The 19983-nt window shown below is 39.0% G+C and overlaps 2 protein-coding genes across 5 annotated transcripts; one reads left to right on the top strand and one right to left on the bottom strand.

Annotated features, from left to right (window-relative positions):
- Window positions 1-1154: 1154 nt before the first annotated feature.
- LOC119732847 lies at window positions 1155-19190 on the bottom strand. Of its 4 annotated transcripts, none has more exons than XR_005271602.1 (6): window positions 18850-19189; window positions 17702-17823; window positions 14232-14378; window positions 6055-6247; window positions 2435-2590; window positions 1155-1436 (listed from the first exon to the last, which is right to left on the bottom strand). XR_005271602.1 is itself a non-coding variant. In XM_038206452.1 (6 exons), exons 2-6 carry the CDS (start codon window positions 17744-17746, stop codon window positions 1401-1403), a joined length of 447 nt encoding a protein of 148 aa, XP_038062380.1. In that variant the 5' UTR covers window positions 17747-17823; window positions 18850-19060; the 3' UTR covers window positions 1160-1400. The 4 variants fall into 4 exon arrangements, 1 of the variants encoding a protein (XP_038062380.1); XM_038206452.1 differs by lacking the exons at window positions 6055-6247; window positions 14232-14378 and adding exons at window positions 2981-3102; window positions 3481-3568 and having other exon boundaries at window positions 1160-1436; window positions 18850-19060; XR_005271604.1 differs by lacking the exons at window positions 1155-1436; window positions 2435-2590 and adding exons at window positions 3575-3729; window positions 3940-3981 and having other exon boundaries at window positions 18850-19190.
- On the top strand, window positions 7245-14025 carry LOC119732848 (E3 ubiquitin-protein ligase TRIM62-like). Its single transcript, XM_038206453.1, has 2 exons — window positions 7245-8660; window positions 13169-14025. Exons 1-2 carry the CDS (start codon window positions 7544-7546, stop codon window positions 13783-13785), a joined length of 1734 nt encoding a protein of 577 aa, XP_038062381.1. The 5' UTR covers window positions 7245-7543; the 3' UTR covers window positions 13786-14025.
- Window positions 19191-19983: the final 793 nt, after the last annotated feature.

The following is a 19983-nucleotide window of genomic DNA, read 5'->3' as shown; positions in this document are numbered from 1 at the left end:
TCTTCAAGCACTGTGTTGAGCTCAGACAACTTTGAAGTGTGCAAGGGAATGAGGAGTAAACGCTCTCATAATTTACTACAGCTCTATGGAATGGACATTTCAACTGATAAACTACTATCGAGACAACAGAGGTCAAAGGTCACCCAGGTTTATTGACCTTTCATGTTGTAATGTACATGTCAACAAAACATCTCTTCAACTGACAGTTTCCAAGATTGGTTTCAATTAACTTCAAACATTAGTAGCCTATCATCTTTTAACATACATAATTAAGCCAATTAAGATTTTTCAATTGTTTTACAGTAAGGCCCCCAAAACATATACTCGGTCTCTGGTCAGACCAAAGTTCCGGAATTGATGTGGTGACGCATTTTTTTTTTTTTTTCAAGCTTTGATTGTACAGACAAGGTGGGGTACTATTTTTCTTTTTTTTGGTGTCCTCATGTACACTGGTGTCCTCCATAATTTGCCCTCGATCATTTGCCTTGATGCAAGGCAACTTTTTGCTCTTTGGTAAAAAAAAAATTGAGGAGGTGCGGCAATAGAGGGCGCTGTTGGAGCTACCATGAAAGATTTGGAAAAAAAAGAGATTGACGCGCATGATTAAAATCGACGCGCGCGCTGACCAGAGACCGACTATTTTTTTTTTTTTTGGCCTAACATAAATAAAGTTAAATACAAACTACTCGCAGTTTACAATCATCTTCAATTTCACAGAATTGACACAATTTTTTTTATTCCCAGGCCTAATTATTTTGTTTTCATTCTGTTCTCTGAATTAAACCGTCAGCAATTTTTTTGGTAGGTAAGCCAACAAACCCACAGACATATAAATGCATAGACCGCCAGGTCCTATTCAAACTACATGAGCATTTCCTGATTTGCCTAGCGCCGAACTAAAATCAAAACCATGGGCAAATTCACCTCTCGGTATAGGATTTTACACACAGTTGACGAATTCCAGTCAAACATATGTAACAAACAAAATTGTGAAGTTAGTTTTTGATTGTAAACCAATCCCTTGTGAACTAATTATAATTTATGTAGATTAAAAACAATACAGTACCCAACATTTTCATACAACTTTTGAGTAATACAGCCTTTACCAAAATAATTTATGAACTGTACTTCAATGTATGTACTGTACTAAACGGGTTGGCGCATTGAGTGGCAGTTATGCGCGCTGTCAACAAACATTTTGCCCAATTATTAAATCACGGTTTCACACGCACGACTGGCGGTCTATGTGTTTATATGTCTGTGAACAAACCAGATAGCATTATGGCGCCCTCTATGGCTACTGGCCATTGAAGAAAAATTAATTAACTTAACTATCTCTTGTGGATGCTGGGGCTGTGACGAACAGCGCCCTCTATAGGAATGGACGGAGAGGTGTCATGTCACATGACTGACTGGCTCTGTGATGCTCCCCACACCTGGGAAAATAAAAGACAAAATTGCAAATTTAATAAATTATCTAATTTATATTAAAAAACATTAAAAGTAAAAAAATGAGGATTGTTTGTTGGGTGACTGAGGGTAGTTCATCCCAACTACACGCAATGCTGTTGAGCAAATTTTATTTTAGAACATGTAGTTTATGTCAACAAACTTTTTTAAGACCCCTCCCTGCAAAAAACAGAAGAAGTGGTATTTATGGGAATATTTAATTCTTTTGTTTCTGAATCAACGTGCCTTAACACTTCTGTTTCTCTGAAAATATTGGAGTTTTCTGAGCAGCCACTTTAGACCTTTAACGTTTAACAACTTCAAAGATTGGGCATTCACTACATCAGGAATGCATTGAACTTGGCCTGAAGAAGGATTTTGCAGTAAATATTCAAGGAATTTATGTTTAGAAATAATGACAGATTTTCAGACTGTCTCCCAATTGCTGCAGCTAGCAATAATGCGCCGATATGAAAGCGGCTGATAGACACGTGTTACTGACGACCATATATGTGAGGCGTTCTGGCAAAATGAGACAGAACTGGGCAGAGGTTGAAATGAGGGTTTGCAGGGATTAGGAAAGAGAATAAACTTCTCCTTACAATACTGTTTGTTGCACTTCAATCGGACATTCCGTTGACAAGTTATGGCTCACTTTAAAGTTTGCATTTATTGACATGTCAAAAAAGCAAAATACTAAGAAAAGGCCTGTAAAGTTTCGATTTTTGTATTCGTGAAAATGAAAGATGCCAATTATCTTTCCTTAAAAACTCTTGTATTCCATGATTTTTAGACTACATGTTTTCACTTACTTATAAGAATATCAATATATCTGAAAGTCGAAAAACAAAAATCACCCCCTATCATTTTGTTGCATTTTCCCTCCACTACGGCCTGTGCCCAGTTGCGTCTTATTTTGCCAGAATGCCTCACATATATAGCCTGATAATATTGACACGGACTTAAGCTTTGAGACAGGACCCACCTTTGGATTGGTGCCATGAAGCTGCATGGTGGCTACAGGGTTCCAGACCGCTCCTGCCATTCCATGAGCTGTCACCCCTCCCCCATCTCCCATGGCCATGTTATGATGCATGCCAGACATTGGCTCATGTTGCTCACCAAACCGGCTGACAGGTGTCTGTAGGAAATAACCAGGGCAATAAAGTTAGAGCTCGCAAGCATGATGACATTTCAGTAATGTCTTGAGATACACAAGGTCCATCTTGATGAGGTTTTGATTTCTCTATTTGATTTTCTCAATGATCGCTGTTCAGTTTGTGCTGGTCCCAGAGGGCCCGCCTACAGTCCTCTTTGTACCTCACGGATCGACTCACTGTCACTTGTGAGCTGGGCAGTGCTGTTGTATAGGATTACCCTGTAACACCAATGAATGGGCTACATCAATTGAATAGGACCGTGTGTACTCTGGAACCAACTTGAATTGCCTTGTGTTGTTGTAAACTGTTTCCAAGTCCTGAACTCATGCTGATTGAGTGTAGTGGGGGTGGTGGAGGGGTGAGATGCTTACTTGTTCATTTGGAAGCCATCCTCTCTTGACAGTGTCTTGATGGGGGAAGTTAGGCATCCTGTTAGCTGCTGTGCCTGGTATGTCCTCTAAGTTGCTACTTGGGATCCAGTCACCGCTGTTCCCTGGGGGAAAATTCAGAAAAAAACAAGAACTTTATTAAAATCTGCCATTATAGGAAAATATTCTCTTGAATGGATGACAACTAATATTTTGCTAATCAGCATGTCCTGTATGTCCATTGGGTTTAGAAATCACAGTAGTCTATTTTTAAATTATATTTTCATGGATTGAACTTGAATGTTGTTGTATCCTTCTGAGTTGGTTTTTATAGCATTTTTTAATCAACAAGGATCTTTTAGCTAAGTTCTTCAATTAGGATCTTAAAGTACCGAGCCAAGAAAATATGAGACTATTTCACACTCCTATTTTCTTGATGCTCCAGATATAGTCAGTTTTCATGCATCTAATGAAAGTGTGTGGTAAATGAAAACTGAGCTTACCTGGTGTATAAGCCCAGATGCTACTCCCTGGTGAACCAACAGGGTAACCCAGATCACTGACAGGTACAACAACAAAGCTGACAGGTGTCTTGCGTTGCTATCGACTACGCTCATTGCTGATTGGAATTGGTAAGTGACGATCTTGACCAATGGCTGCTGGAGGCGGGGCTTGAGGCTGTTCAGTTGCCATGGTGACCAGACTAGGCGAGGCGGTTGGTCAACGAAGCAAGGCTCCACGTGATGAGTGAGCTGCTCAAAATGAAATTAAAATGATAAAAAAACTCAAAATTAATGAGAAAAATGAATGTAATGTTTGCCATGAATGATAGACTGTGTTTCATAATTTGGTCAGAACATAATCACAACAAGATATCAAAGTTACTTCAATTCCATTTTCATTTTCTTACTCAACATTAAATGCAAGGTTTTATTAAAAAGATTATAAATGGATTGACTGACCTGGGTGTCATCTTCATTGTTTATTGTGTCATGTACCATCACCTGAAAGAGACAATTATTTTAAAAAAGTAAGAGTCATTTCATGTAAGTACTTTATATAAGTGTCCACGGTAAAAAAAAATGAACTCTTAATAAAAGAGCAAAGGAAATCTGAATTTGGTGGCACTCGTCTGAAAGTAATTGAAAAAATATTTGGGTTTGTAAATGTTTGCTAGATTCAGGATGATTTTCTTTTTATACTCAATTTTAATTAGGAAATAAGGCAAAAACTCAAAATAGGTTTTTTTTTAATCATTTCTGGATTAATGCTGCAGAAAGAGTATGCAGTTGCCCAAGATTTTCTCACCAAATATGAAAAGACAAATATATAAAGATCTTATCACAGCCAACAGCAAAGTACAAATGTATTCTGAGTGCCCAGCTGGCAACTTGGGTTTTTTTTTGGGGGGGGGGGGGGTCGAAAATGGAGTTCAACATGCAACTTTTCTAGTTGTGAAAACATGTGCCATATTAGGGCTTAAAAGATAGATGAATTTTAAGAAGTGCAATGTACATACATGTAAGGGTGAGGCTGTGTAGTGATATAGTTAATGTTGTGACATTAAAATGAGTACATTATGTCACAGAATGGAAGGAACAAGTATGCACAGGTACATGTATTAACACCCCATTTGATGAAACAAGTTTGGAATGACATGTACAATGCACATATGTATGGACACTGATGGTTGCAGGACAGTAAATAGGCCCAAAATTGCCTACGCCGGCCAAATCCAATATCCACGCCCTCATTTTTTTTTATATTAGAGCATTTTGTTGCCCATGATTTTGAAGGTTTGAAACAAAGAAACAAAGAAAGGTGGAAGCCGTGAACAGGACTGCCAGCTCGTATTTCTGTGTAATTTGGATGAATTAAGCCCTAAAATTGCTCTATTTGGCAATGCAGCATAGGCATCAGTTTTCAAATCGAATTAACAAAACAAAATTGAACACAAAATGAAAGATGATGAAATCAGTTTGGATTTGATGTGTCTTAAACACCTTGGAGAGTTGTGAGTATTTTCCCCTGAATTTTGGAAGTGGGGATATCTATCACTGGGGTCTATGGCAGTTTATTTAAGTAGTCTGCAACCTGATGGTGTACGTGTACATGTACACGTATGCAAGTACAAAATTAACCTAACTCAGGTCCAAGATACAAACTCAAGTGTAGAGTAAACATGTCAGCAAACAAACAAGATAATGAACTGTACATGACTCAGATCTGGGATCCGCCCCCTCTAAAAGTTACGACTATTCACACTCGTTGCATCAAAATGAAAAACTTGTAGCAATTTCTCAAAATTGTTTTTCAGTGATTTGACTCCTCAATTCCTTCACGGATAACTGGGGTCACACCTGGGAATAAACAGGAATCGAACCAGGGGTCAATAGAAAAGAAAACAAGCAGTAGGATCTGAACCAAAGACTCCTCAATTCCTTCAAGGATAACTGAGGTCACACCTGGGAATAAACAGGAATCGAACCAGGGGTCAATAGAAAAGAAAACAAGCAGGAGGATCTGAACCAAAGACTCCTCAACTCCTTCAAGGATAACTGAGGTCACACCCGGGAATAAACAGTAATCGAACCAGGGGTCAATAGAAAAGAAAACAAGCAGTAGGATCTGAACCAAAGACTCCTCAATTCCTTCAAGGATAACTGAGGTCACACCTGGGAATAAACAGGAATCGAACCAGGGGTCAAAAGAAAAGAAAAAAAGCAGTAAGATCTGAACCAAAGACTCCTCAATTCCTTCAAAGATAACTGAGGTCACACCTGGGAATAAACAGGAATCGAACCAGGGGTCAATAGAAAAGAAAACAAGCAGTAGGATCTGAACCAAAGACTCCTCAAATACTTCAAGGATAACTGAGGTCACACCTGGGAATAAACAGGAATCGAACCAGGGGTCAATAGAAACGAAAACATGCAGTAGGATCTGAAGCAAAGATTCACCAGATTCAAACCAGACAGCCCTAACATGAAGCTTCCAAGACATTAAGTACATGTAGGATCACTAGTCATCAAATCTAGCTGATGCAGTGATTATTTCCAGACAACTTTCATTCTTACTTGACTTGAGACGTTTACCGGCCGTCATCTTCTTGACTCCTCATCGTCTCTCAGCCAACATTCTCTCAAGATCTTCCTTCAATCTCTTCCTGATGTCATAGAACCCAGGATGAATCCTGCCAAGAACCAGGCCATGTTCCTTGAGTTGTCTCATCTTGTTGTCAAGGGAGTTTGAGGTGATGCCCTTCACACCCTGGAAACAAGCCAGACAGGATGACAGTTTTATGTTACCATGGTTACAGCATTCTAAAAAATGCACTCATAAAGATTGTAGTTTTGCTACACTGTTTCAACATTATGTTGGTTCCCCTCCTCTGAAACTCTGCACTTTTCACACTCCCACAAAGGTTTGTGTAGATTGAGGACTTTCCACTGTCCTTCTGATGGTTTTTGTTTGGGTAACTTTTGGCAACTCCTCTCATTTGATTTGTGATGGTTTCCAACCGAGGACATAGCGTCCTCTTATGTACAGTCAATTCTGTTGTTCATTGTCCTCAGTGTACACCATTACACCCACATGTACTTCCCCAGTAGCATGTTTTTGTGTTTTATTTGCATTGACAATTTTAATACAAAAGTTGAAACTTTAATTTTGGGTTAGTCAAAATGATAACTTCCAATTGACTGAAAATTCTTTATCAGTATTTATAGCACAAGATGATAGAAACTTTTTGTGTGTGAAATATGAAACATTTGAGGAAAATATTTTTACAGCTTATTTTATTTGATGGTTGAAGAAAAGTGGAATTAAATGTATGGTGAGGTGTATATATGCGATTGAAATTTCACGTAAATAGAATGCATGAACCTATCTATGGTCCAAAACTCAAGTGTCAAGTAAATATGTGCACAGATAACCAGTATACAGATTGTATGTGTGTGTGTGACGTACATGTACATGTACGCAGCAAAACAAAAATCCCAAGCTCTATATATACACCATGTCACGCGACTTGATGACGATGCTGGGTTTGTCCAGCGCCATCTTTACCAGATCCGCCCCATCAAAAGCCTCAACTGTTTGTGCTCTCTGCATCAAATTGGAAAGATTTGTATTCAAGTGATTTGGTTGAAATTAAAAAAAGGTAAGAAAAGAGTGTCAGTTATTTTTAATGAGGTTAAATGCTAGCTTACCGGTACAAGTTTAGGAATCACAGTTTGCCTTTAACAACAAAAATGTGAAGAGTACATACAGTAGTAGTGTTCCAACAAAACCTACATGTATATTTAGTAATAACAAGAGTGGGCACAAACTATCACAGCTCTTCAAACTATCAGAGCTCTTAAAATTTGACGGAAATATAAACAAAATATTTGATACCTTGTTCAAAAGTGGATACATGTAACAACAAAAAAGCAATTGAAAATATTTTTTAGCCTGGGTTAAACTCACACAGGCAGTGCAGTATTAATGTATAATAAAAGAAGTTACATCTCCGTATTATAACCATTCCAATTTCTTTTTACATACTTTTTGTATACAGATAAAATGGCTACAGCTCTAAAGACGATCAGCTCCCTCGAGTGTGACATTTGTGCTGACAGATATAAACAGCCTAAGATATTAGATTGCCAGCACAGCTTTTGTAAAGATTGTCTGGAGCAATACTACACTAGCAGGCATGGAGGGCAACCTAAGATTCCTTGCCCTTTATGTCGACGGGAGACGGTACTTCCAAAGAGACGCATTCAAGGCCTGAAAACAAATTTCCATTTGATGGGAATAGTTGAGGAGGTCTCACTCCAAGAAAAGGTGGCTCGTTCAGTGGAACAAACATCATCAGATCAGTCCAAATGCCAGAAACACAATGGTGAAGTGAAATGGTTTTATTGTGAGACATGTGAAGAGTTAATCTGCCGAGCTTGTACTGTTATCGACCACTGTAAACCAGAACATCACTACATTGACTCAGGAGAGGCTTCTCGCAAATACAAACAGTCACTGAAAGAGATGTTTCCAAATGTCACCACAGGCATAAAAATACTTCAAAAGGCTTTGGCCACTTCATCACAAGCTAAGCAGAAGTTTACGCAGAACGTCACAAAGACTGTGAAAGCTGTGAAAGACAAAGCGGATAAAATGAGAGCTGAGATAACAACTCAAGAGACAAAGATGATTGAAGAAATCAAACAACTCCAGCAGAAGCGGAACAAAACATACGATGAGCATCAGTCAACACTGACAATGATGCTAGAAAGTAAAAAACATTCTCTAGGGACATCCCAGGATATCATAACCACTGCATCTGACAGTGACTTTTTGTCACTATACCCTATCATCAGTAAAGACTTGAAATCACTCAAGAGTCAAAATCCTCCCCAGATTGATCCCAAGCTTTCATATCTGAGCTTCACCCTGGGTCAGAGGATTGGTGACATCAATCTGGGCAAGCTTGAGGTGGAAGCAGTCAAGTGGGAGATGTGTCGTGAGTTTGGTAAAGAGGGAAGTGGTCCAGGAAAGTTCCATGGGGCTCGGGATGTTACTGCTACTCAACCTGGTGAGATTGCTGTGGCAGACTATTACAACAACCGAGTGGTCATCTGCAGCAATGAGGGACAACACAAGGGAACCATTCCCGTACAAAGTAAGTTTCTTTCATGCACATGTTCATCAACACAAACCTTCATAATTGTGTGGAAATTATAAGTAAGTCTTCCATGTGCACATGCAGATCTGACAACTGAGAATGAAAAACAATAAAATACTGGTCAACAAATATTCAGTTTTTTTTTACATGAAGGCCTATGTAAAAAAAAATGGCACAAAAACCCACACACACAGACACACACTCACAAAATAAACAAAACTACAGCAAAACTATTATCTATTTTATTACTGATTTGTGTTTGAATGGAAGAAAAACTTGGGGGGGGGGGGTCTGTAACCTTGAGAAGGAAATGTTTACTTAAAGGTTGCTTTGCAAACATATCTGCCCTGTGAGTAGAATGTTCTAGGCCATGGGTGATGGGGCTGATGAGCCCCCATCCAGATCACCCTTTGGTTTGGTCTTTGTTCTTCTGACAATAATGCTGCATGGCTTTTATTTCAAACACAACAACGTGTGAATTTTAAAGTTGGTATTCAACATATCCATCCTAACACTGAGATGTGCATTCAAATCTGAAGTCAAAATGACATCAACAGATGTCAAATTGCAAGAGATTTTAGTTCAAAAAGTGACCATTTTGTCTCGTTTATAACTCCTGAACAAAGCAAAAAATGTTGTTCACATTTTGTGATCTGATGAATCATACGTTGATGAACCATTTTTTTTGGTCCTGTGTATACGCGTGAAGTTGCTTGACCTTCTGGGGTTGACAGTCAAAGTTATACTAAAAGCAACATGAACACAAAAATATGGAATTACTCCCTAACGGGTCAAGGTATGAAGAAAAAACTGTGTACAAATATGCACTGTTGTACAAAGACATGACATCATACAATGACACCATCATATCAAATTAAAAGTGATTTAAATGGACACTACATCCTGGAAAGCACCCAATAGGGCTACAAAGAGCATTTGAAAGTAGGATATTATATAGGTTTTCTCGGTCAATTTCGGCAAATGAGCAGCCAATTTAACCACTACGCTATTCTATTTCGCGCGAAATCAAATGCTACTGAAAAGGATCATTCGATTTCGTTTTATGACCAGTCAAATGTACTGTTGCGTCATTCGATTTAACAAAATAATCATGCAATTTTACAATTCAACAAAGCAGCATTCAAATTCACAGGAGCTTTTTGAGGCGTTTGTTTAGTCATTCAAATTCATTTTTGGGCAGTCATTTCTGGAATTTGTGCAATCTAAAAAACGCTTTGTTAAATTTTTGTTTCCTTATTAGAATTTTGAAGGCATAAATACGGTTCACTTTTTGGCACTTGAGTCACTTTGCACGCATATTTCTAGAAATGGCAGCTTGGGGTCGCTACGCTAGAGTGGCCCAGGTAGATCGAGAAAGGTTGATTGAGGCCTTCGAGGGAAACGAGCAAGACTACCTTGAGCTTGCGGTCATTTTGAACATCAACAAGTCCACAGCCAGATCAATTGTTGCAACATATTTGAGGACTGGAAGGCGAGAAACGCTGGCAAGAGGAGGAGCAACCCACAGCAAGATGGATGATGACATGCGAAACCATCTGCAAGGCATCCTTGACGCTAATCCCGTCTTGACACTTCAACAAATGAAGGCTAGTTTGAGTGAGCATCTGCCAGAGAAGCCCCAGGTTTCTACTGCCACCATAGCCAGGGCCTTGGATGGGATGATGATTACACTGAAACTAGTGGAGGACGTCCCTGATGCAAGAAATTCCCCTGAAGTTCTTGATCAACGCGTCCAGTATGGTGAGTGGTTCCTGCAGCATGGTGTTCTGGCGCATCTAGTCTTCATTGACGAGACAGGTTATAACGTCTGGACTCGACGCTCCCAGGGTAGAGCTCCACGAGGGATCGCTGCAGGACGAGTCGTCGACAGACGAGGGAGAAATTGCAATGTCACCTTCGCTTTTTCCAGTGAAGTAGGCTTGGTGCACCACCGAATCGCATTCGAAACTGTGACGCGAGAGAGATTCGAGGAGTTTCTTGCGGACACAATTCAAGAGTGTGATGCAGTTTTCCCAGACGACGAACCCATTTACCTCATATACGACAATGCGAGGCCTCACGTGCGAGCCCAACTCCCTGAAGGTGCCAACCCAATGATCCAGCTGAAGCGCCTCCCTCCCTACTCCCTATTCCTGAACAGCACGGAGATGACACACTCTGCATTCAAGGCTGCAGTTAAACGCATCCTTGGGTTACCTGAGTGGCAACAACGTGTCGGAGACAGACAGGCTGCCCAGCAAGCAGGAATGAACATGCAGCAGTGGAGGTGCGATCTCCTTCAACAAGCAGCCATCCAGAGCGTTGATGTCATCACCCAGGTGAAGTGCATGCAGTGGTACAACCATACCCAGACATATATGCCAAGATGTCTGGCACGCCAACAGATTGATGGTTGAGGAAGAAACAACATAAAAAATACAAAACCAGGAAAAACATAAAGAAACACCCCATTCAAACACAATACAAAATTAGGTCTTGGTCATTAACCAATAAAGATCCCCCCCCAAAAAAATAAAGAAGAAGAAGAAAACAAAGAAGAAGAAAAAACCTCATTGGCCCCATGTAAAGCCTACTGGAAGCATAAATAAATAAAACAAGGTTTGCCTGAATTAAAGTGAAGATACGAAACAGTTGCCTAGTACAGTTTATCTGTTTATTCGTATTTCTTTAGTCGTACTTATTTAAATTCTCTTTAAGCGAAATTGATTGCCTCTTTACGAAATTGAAAAAAATTAAATCAGTAAAATCTCCAGTCGAACCAGCTTTGCTAAATTGAATGATGATTGTGTGTCACGAAAAAGAATGACGATATGCTAAATTGAACACAGTGCTAAAGGAATTTGAATGCCTCAAAACGAAATTGAATGGCCGAATTCTGAATTTGAAACGCAGTAACAACTGGAGAGGCAAAATCGCTTCAATTCGAACGCACGAAAATTAAATTGGCTGCTCATTTGCCGAAATTGACAGAGAAAACCTATAAAAATATATTGATGAGTGGCTCGGGGTGAAATAGAAGGAATATTATCGCAAGATAAAATCTGGACTTTAATTCGCCTCGAGAAATGGAAAAGTCCAGATTTTACCAAGTGATAATATTCCTCCGATTTCACAATTTTAAGCCACACAAAATTTTTTTTTATATTCCTGACATATAGATCCTGACATATTTGATACATTTGAACCTTTATTTCAACATGAAATTGGTGGAAAATGTATTTCTCTTCCAAACCACCCCTTCACGAAAATGTTTGAACCTAACTCTGCAGCGCTGGCTCTTTGGAACAATACGCGATATGCTACGATGAACGCGCACACCAGCATGCATTTGCATACAAATACCGCGTCATGGAACAAGAATGATCCTAACTGTTGAATAGTACAATGTATTTCCCATCCCCATGGGCGAATGGGACTTTTTGAGCCTTGGCGTGAATGGGAGCAATAACGCATGTCATGTGATGTGAGTTCCACCAATCAAATGACAAGGAGATGTATGGCAATATAAAAACGTCTACACAACCATCCTTGATAAATTGGTCGTTTGTGTGTTATTCTTGCAAGAACAAATTTTTGGGGTAAAAATTTTAACTCTCAAAAATGTGTCATTCCGTGTCAATTCAACACAATTTTGGACCCGACCCTCACAGATTGAAACGATTTGGTGTGATGATTGGCCTGTATGAGAAACCCCCAGAACTGAATTTTTTTGTAGTTTGGCTTGTTAGATTCTGAGATACGGGTCAACAACCTTTTGACTAATTAGCATGACCTCCGAACTTTCAATACTTGTATCTCCAAAACTATAGCAAATACAAAGCCAAATTGTACATCATATTAAAGCTCTTTGAATGGCCTCCATTTCATAAAATAAAACCAAAATCATACCATGAAGCACAGAGAAAATGCGCTACGAAATGACCTTTGGCCTTAAATTACAAAAAAAACCCAATATGCTTCAAGTTTCTTTTTTTTCTTCAGTTGTAAGCACCAATCTTGGAACATTTTGTGAAAGGTGTCGTAAAGTTTGCAAGAACTAAATTGTTATTGTACAGTTTGTTATTATACAATTATTTGATGACTAAAAATGGGGTTTATGTTGCTCAATTAATGCTTCATTTGAAAATTGAACAACCTTATTATTGCTATAAAGAAATTAGCGATACGGGTAAATATAAGACTAATATATTTTGATGTTTGAACAATGAGAATAGCACAGAGAGTGCATCAACTTAAAGACTTTGCAAAACTGTATCTCCAAGACATTGCAGTTATTCACAATTATACATGCATGGTGGTTGAAGACTGCACAATGTTCATGTACAGGCATATTAATTCTACATGACCAGGCTTTAAGGCAGGCCATGTTTTCATTAATATAGGTAGCTAGGTTATCAAAGGTATTTATTTTTCATGAGGACTGAGAATAGTGACAGTGCATTTATATACTGTGCATATGTTAAATTTGAGTTCTTCTTTACCCACAGATCCAGTGTCAGTTGCAGCCATCCACAATCCTGAGCAACGCTTGTTTGTGTTGGAAGTTGGAAGCAAGTATGTCAAGGTGTTCAACATGAAGGACAACACTCTTGTTACACAGTTCCCAACGGTGCCCAAACATCAGGTAAACAAGACAAAAATGAACCTATCGAGGCTAGCAGTAACAAAGGATAGCATCTTAGTAGGCAACACCTACAAAATGGTGTGGACTGAACACAAACCCACTGATGGTGAGATCCTACGCACCATACCAGTGCAGACTCCACCTTACTACCTGGCTGTTGATGACAAAACTGATAGAGTTGTGGTCAGTGGAGGTGACACAAAGAAAGTGGACATTGCTGATAGCAAAGGTAGAACAAATGTCACCATCCGGCCTACCATTAATGGTGAGCCAGTGGGGTACTGCATGGGTGTATGCTGTGACAGCTCAGGCATCTTCCTTGCAGTGGACCAAGGTGGGCTTGGCACTAATGGTCATATTCACCACTATGACCTAGATGGCAAGTTTCTTGATTGCCTGGCTCAGGGTCTGCGTGCCCCATGTGGAATCACATTCACATCCAATGGGGAGCTGGCAGTGGCTGACAACTTCTCAATCAAAATGTATCACAAGGTGTGATGTCATCCAACATGACATTGACTAGCCATCATCATCATCCCAACAGCAAATGTTGAGGATGAAATTGTCCAGTCATTACAGCACCAATCAACATTCATGTCCCACTCATTCCACATCTCTCCTAAAAAATCCAAACTGCCAGATCCCTCTGATGTGAACCATTTTACCATACAAATTCTTAAATAAACAGTGCATCAATTGCATTATGTTACTATACAAAGTCTTATATAAACAGTGTATTGACTAGTTATATTTGATATGATTGGGATAATTTGTTTTAATCTTACATGTACAATGACTGGAATCTGAAATTAAATGGTAAATTTGAAAGGAGAGGGGAGTTTAGTGGGTGTTGAGGTGTTTGAATGTAATGACCCCTGCCTCCTCAACCCAACACCCCTCCCTCACCCAGTACATGGATTGCCATCAATCTATCCAATACTTACCAACTCTTTGTGATGTTTATGAAACCCCGGCTTCGTTGTGGCTTCCGCTTCATCTCTGGCACTAGATTCCTAAGAATCCTACCACATTCAAACTCAGTGAAAATGCACCAACCATCCATTGGCCTTGTGTGACAGGATTTGGTGTCTCTGAAGAAGAAAATGGACCAATATTGCACTGGAGTTACATCAGGGGACAAAAATCATGCAGCCTGAGGCCAAAGCCAGGGACGAAGCCAAGATTTCATAAACACAATTAAGACTGTTAAATTGTTCCTGGTGGAACTTGCTGTATATATTCTGCTATCTTTTATAACAAAGACTTGAGAAATGTTGAGGATCATTTTGTTCTTGAGAGGCAACATTCTTAAAATTTATTTGGAGTAATTACAACTTTACAAATGCATTACTCAGTTCAATTTTGTGTTAGGATTAGTGTTCAAGATAATGCATTACTCAGTTCAAATACGTGCATATTAGTGAAGTGTTCAAGATCAGCCTTTATTCACTCAGTTAATTTTTTATTACTCAGTTTTTTTGGCTGTTGGCATCTGCCTACAATGTATTTAATTAATAAAACACTACTCTTCCAAGTAAATTGACTTGTCCAAATGCATCCTAAAGATGAGTGACAAAACTAATTATATTAATGTGGTTTCAGATCTTCATTCACAGAATGGAGAATTGTGCTGACATTGTTCATGAGGTTTATATCTTGACCTCATCAGAGGCTTTTAAAAGTAGAAGCCATAGCTGTAGATAAAACCAAGATTTCGTAAACTCCCTGAGATTCTGAAACGTGTTCCTAATGAAATCTACATGTATATGTTGTCCATTATATATTGTACTTTTGATGATAGTAATTTTGAGACAGTTTTACAACCACTTCATCCTTGAGATGTAACCATACTACAAGTATTTTGTGAAAAAGTATTGTTTGAATTCATTTTAAGCATACGCATCACCATGATAGTTAGTACTTAGATTACTGTCCAATGTAAGCCTTTATTTACTCAGTTTTGACATTACTTTTTGCAGTTTCTGTTTACGCATTTGAATTTACGATGCATTTACATGTATATTGAAGATAATTTACTAATTGAAATGTTTGCTAAAGATGAGTGACAATTAATTTGGTTTCCTGTCTTAATTTACAGAATGAAGACTCATGTTTACAAGAATGTTTTTATCTTGATTTGAAATTTTGTTTACATTTATTCCTCAGACTGTCAAATATCCCTTCAGTTTGAATGATTAGAAATCAATTCGACTGAAGCTGAATTTCAGAAAGCTATACGGCCTCAGTTGCCTTGATTTTAGCCTGACTGCCACCTTGAAAAGGCCCCACACAAATAGCAAATTTCTAATCCAAGGTTTTTCCTTACAAACCAAACATATTTCCTCGTCTTTTCAAGAATTTAATTGCACACCTCTGTTTCATTGCTTTGCATTTTTGTATGCCATTTTCAGAAAACTTGAAATGAACAAAAATCATCATTTCGGTTTGGGTTTCAGCAAAAATTATTAATTTGTTTGCGAAGTATCAATTTATTGTAAAAATGAAATGTTCAAGTAGACTTTTAAGTGTTTAACAATTCACCACTGTATGTAGATCTTAGTAGTCACAACAAGACTTTGTAAACTCCCTTTATGTATATTCTTCAATTTGTTCCTAATAGAACATACATCTACTCATTGTATTCTGTGCTATCTCTACATTACATATTCTGATTATAGAAATTACAGCCTGTACAATATCAATTATTCTGTATTTCCGTTAACTTCACTTTTTAAAGTCATGTAGGATCATTTGCAATTACCCAGATAAGCACCTACCGATTTAATGACAGAAACCTCAAAGTGAAGATAGGACTGGTAACAAATACCCTGTGAAATATTTCCACCTGAAATGGTATTGTCAGAAAACAAACATTGAAGGTGGTTTCAAAATGGGGTGCCTACAGAATCCAGTTACGAGATCCAAAGACTTGTGAATTGTGTTTTTTCTGTTTTCTCCAAAATGTATAGTAGCCACTCAGCTAAGACTTGAACAGAATGCTTGTTATGCACCCTACTTAAACTATTGAGCACTTTTATTTTTAAATTTATCCCAAGGGATTATCTTGATGGGAATTTTTATTATTTTTCTTTGAAGGTTAAAAATTCTTCAAGTGTGAGGGGTTGCTAACCATTTCAACAAATGTTCAAATCAATGGTATTGAATTTCAGGAAGCTATGGCCTCCGTTGCCTTGCTTTTTTGCCTGACTGCCTCCTTGAAATTTCCTTGCATTTTCAAGAATTAAATTCCAGACCTCTGTTTGCATTGTTGTACCTATTTGGTTGCCATTTCAACTTGAAATTAATGAAAACAATTATCCCCGTCACTGCAGTTTTGAGTTTCAACAATGAATCATGAAACTTTTCATGAAACTTTTCAAACTCTTCTTTAATAAATTCTATTCAAATTTACTTGTAAAATCTGAGGTTTTGAAATGAGCAGAAATAAATGCATTCATTCATTTTAGTCCCTGGGATAAGGCCATTTATTAGCAAAATTTTATGACTAATCTTTTAAATATTACTTTGTTGAACTAAACCTTAGGACATCTGAAACTCTGACTTGCACAGCTGGTATTTGGGCCTTCCAGCTCAAACAACTGTAATTTCTGATGCTAAATTTGTGGAAAACAAATATTTTGGGGCCACTGCTCTTACAAGAATGGCTTCATCGTGACCTGTTTTCTCTTTTTACCATCTTGATAGGATGGTAAACAAGGACAAACATGGTTGGTCCAAATTGTATCGGCATTCGTGGTTTCTGAAGGCATATTGCTTTAAGGACACCCACGAAACTCTGTGGCTTTACCCTATTTGGGGACACTTGTAACAAGTTCAAATCACATACACATGTAGTTATTCTTTACTCTAAACATGCCAGCTAGCTTGGTGAACAAGGTGGATTTTCATCAGTCTTGCGGGAAAGGGTCCAGAAGTAGGCTTTCGACTATGGTTTCTCTCTATTAAAGTGAAGCCCTTTTCCCACTAGACAAATCTTGGGGTTGACGCAGGGTTGAAAACATGTATCGTTTCACACTTAAAGAATTTCAACCCCGAAATTGATTTCGCCCCGGGTTGAACTCAACCCTGGTCCAGACCAGCGTTGAGATTTTCAACCCGGGTTGAAATTCTGGCCAGGGTTCAAAACAGTAGTAACTGAGCATGATAAGCTTGATTTGCCTAAAACAAGTGTGAAACAATGCGGAGTTGAACGTGGGGTTGAAATTAAAAAACTCACCCCAGGGCGGCACTGGGTTTGCCCAGGGTTGATTTCAACCCAGATTGACAGGCTCTAGTATCAAAAGGACTTAAGAGTTTCTAGTTGCTCCATTTCCCCTCCCTCCAAAAAAAGTCTACCCCTCCCCTCCCCTCCCCATGAATGGGGCAACTTAATAAATGATCACGTTGGGCTTACCAAGAAGTGACTGCTTGTAGTGACGGCCATCCCACACGGTTGCATCCTTTCCACACGACCGCCATACAGGACTGCTTTGGCTGATTCCCAATTTTCAGGGGTCAAATAACATCATTCAAAGTCTGTTGGTTAATAAATCAGAGTCTAAATATTTCTTTGCGCGTTCCAACACAGCATGAAGTCGGCATTTGAGTAGTTTTCAATGAAATAAATGATTTGGATTACCCATAAAAAAAACCCACAAATGAAAACAAGGCTGGAAAGGACGTCCGCGCACAAAGTTAAAAAAGAGAGGCCAAAGCATGTTTGCGCCGCTGCGATATAGCGGGTTGTTCCACTCAGATATAGGGGTGTTTCTACTGCGCCAAATACACAATATACGTGCTAGTCTATAACAGACCATGGCAATCTAAGCCATGCTCTATAATTTTTGAACAGATTCGCTGATTAGTTATGCAAGACAACCGCATCTTGACCTCTAGATTTTTACCAATCAGTGGGTGCTTTCTATATATCAGGTCTTTGGTCATTCACCCGTTGTCACGTCTAGACATGGATAAAATAAACTCAGCTATAGACACAGCAACAAAGGCCTTGGTCACGCGCTCCATATTATTGGGGAATGTTACGCGATGCGCTTTCTAACTGACTGTTTCATGCGTTAGACTCTGAGTGCCTTCTGCGTGAATGCTTAACGCATGAAACAGTCATCTTGCTTTCCACGACAATGCACCAGACGAAAATTTAATTGCCTGTACCTGATAGCGGTATGGTACCCACATACATGGTGCACACAAATTTTTTAAAAGAATGTTGCAACCTGACGCTTCTTTTTTTTCTATATATCATCTCAAGGAAGGTCATTTGTTGCAAAAAGGATGATAAGTGTTAAAGACATGAATCTGGGACTGAGAAATATTTCCAATTTTGTTAGGAAATACTTAAAAAATGTTCCTAGTCTCCATTTGTACACAAGCGTGGAATTGGAAGTGGCTTCAGCCTCACCCCCAGGTTGCAACATTTTTTCCAGATGTTTCAATTGTCATCACGAGATAAATTACAATTAATTGGCAAATTAACTACACACAGTCAGGCTATGGAGAGTTCAGTTTCTCATTCAGATTCATGTTTTTCAACCTTTAACTGACCTTATCTGATGACATCGTCAGACCCCCTAAAACGACGCGATCAAATTATACGCATCCGCATTTGATTTGGGTTCGCCATGCCATGTGGCCTCGTTATTAGCTGCGTCGATCTCGAGGATACACGTCATGAATTCAGGACGCAATTGACATTCTTTCGAAGGTTTCTAGTACTAAACTAGTTATCCTGTAAATGCAAATCACAATTTTATGAGTCTGTGTGTAAAACCACTGCCAACAATAGCTCCATGGTCAAAACAATTGTTATCTGATGACACCACGACGATCGACGTGCCGCATGCGCGACCGATGGTGCATCGAGGGATGTATCAAATACTGAACAACAGGTGGCGCAGGCCACATACTGTGGGAAACCAAATCGGAAAATACGTTCGCCGGGGGGAGGGGGGAGGTTGTGAAGATAAATCTGATTTTCCCAATCTAGTTTTCCGTGCCTTTTTTTCTACAAAAGATATTTTAAAAATCATCGAATTTATAATGAAATAATTATTAAACCGAATTTTTCCAAGCAAGTAAATCCGTGGCAAGCATCTCTATAAAGAGCTATGAATTCACGGTCTTGACAAAAGCATAAAAGTCACAAAATGTTTGGCAATGATATTCTGATATGGACGGGTATGGGTAAAGAAAACATCTGCAAATATCTTTAAAAGAACAATGACCAAACCTTTTGTGTGCCTCCAATGAGACCCATAGAACCCTCCCTCTCCGGCCTCATGGGACCCCAGTTACTCTACTGTTGGCTGTTGAGATGTCGGCTTAATTCTTTCCTAATTAAAATTTACCAGCACGATCGGTTCCATACAATCTCAGCACTGCAGTCATGAAACTGTCGTCGTGTGACCGGTATGACGCACAATACAAAGCATTGACCTCTGACTCGGGCTTTTCTCGAAGAATTATGCAAATAGCTATTGTCATCCAAATTCCACACCTGGCACGCGCCATGCCGTATGCAAATTGTGTATCTTGGCCAATCCCAGCCAACCCCAGAATATCCTGTTGACTTTCGACCAATCAGAACCGCTCTTACACTTTTTTTCAGCAAACATTGAGACTAGTGTGTGTTAGTCCGCGGATAAAGAAAAATAGAACCCCATTTTCTGATAAAATGGT

The sequence above is a fragment of the Patiria miniata genome, unplaced genomic scaffold (assembly GCF_015706575.1).
Source record: "Patiria miniata isolate m_02_andy unplaced genomic scaffold, ASM1570657v1 HiC_scaffold_25, whole genome shotgun sequence".
Classification (NCBI taxonomy): domain Eukaryota; kingdom Metazoa; phylum Echinodermata; class Asteroidea; order Valvatida; family Asterinidae; genus Patiria; species Patiria miniata.
The sequence above is the reverse complement of the archived record's forward strand: the minus strand, read 5'-3'. Positions and strand labels throughout refer to the sequence as shown.

Coding starts and splice junctions, on each gene's coding strand:
- LOC119732848 (XM_038206453.1), top strand. CDS start 7,544: ATGGCTACAGCTCTAAAGACGATCAGCTCCCTCGAGTGTGACATTTGT. Junction 8,661..13,168: donor TAAGTTTCTTTCATGCACAT/GTTCATCAACAC, acceptor TGTCAGTTGCAG/CCATCCACAATCCTGAGCAA.
- LOC119732847 (XM_038206452.1), bottom strand. CDS start 17,746: ATGCAACCGTGTGGGATGGCCGTCACTACAAGCAGTCACTTCTTG. Junction 2,591..2,980: donor GATGGCTTCCAAATGAACAA/GTAAGCATCTCA, acceptor TATTTCCTACAG/ACACCTGTCAGCCGGTTTGG. Junction 1,437..2,434: donor TTCATGGCACCAATCCAAAG/GTGGGTCCTGTC, acceptor TTATTTTCCCAG/GTGTGGGGAGCATCACAGAG.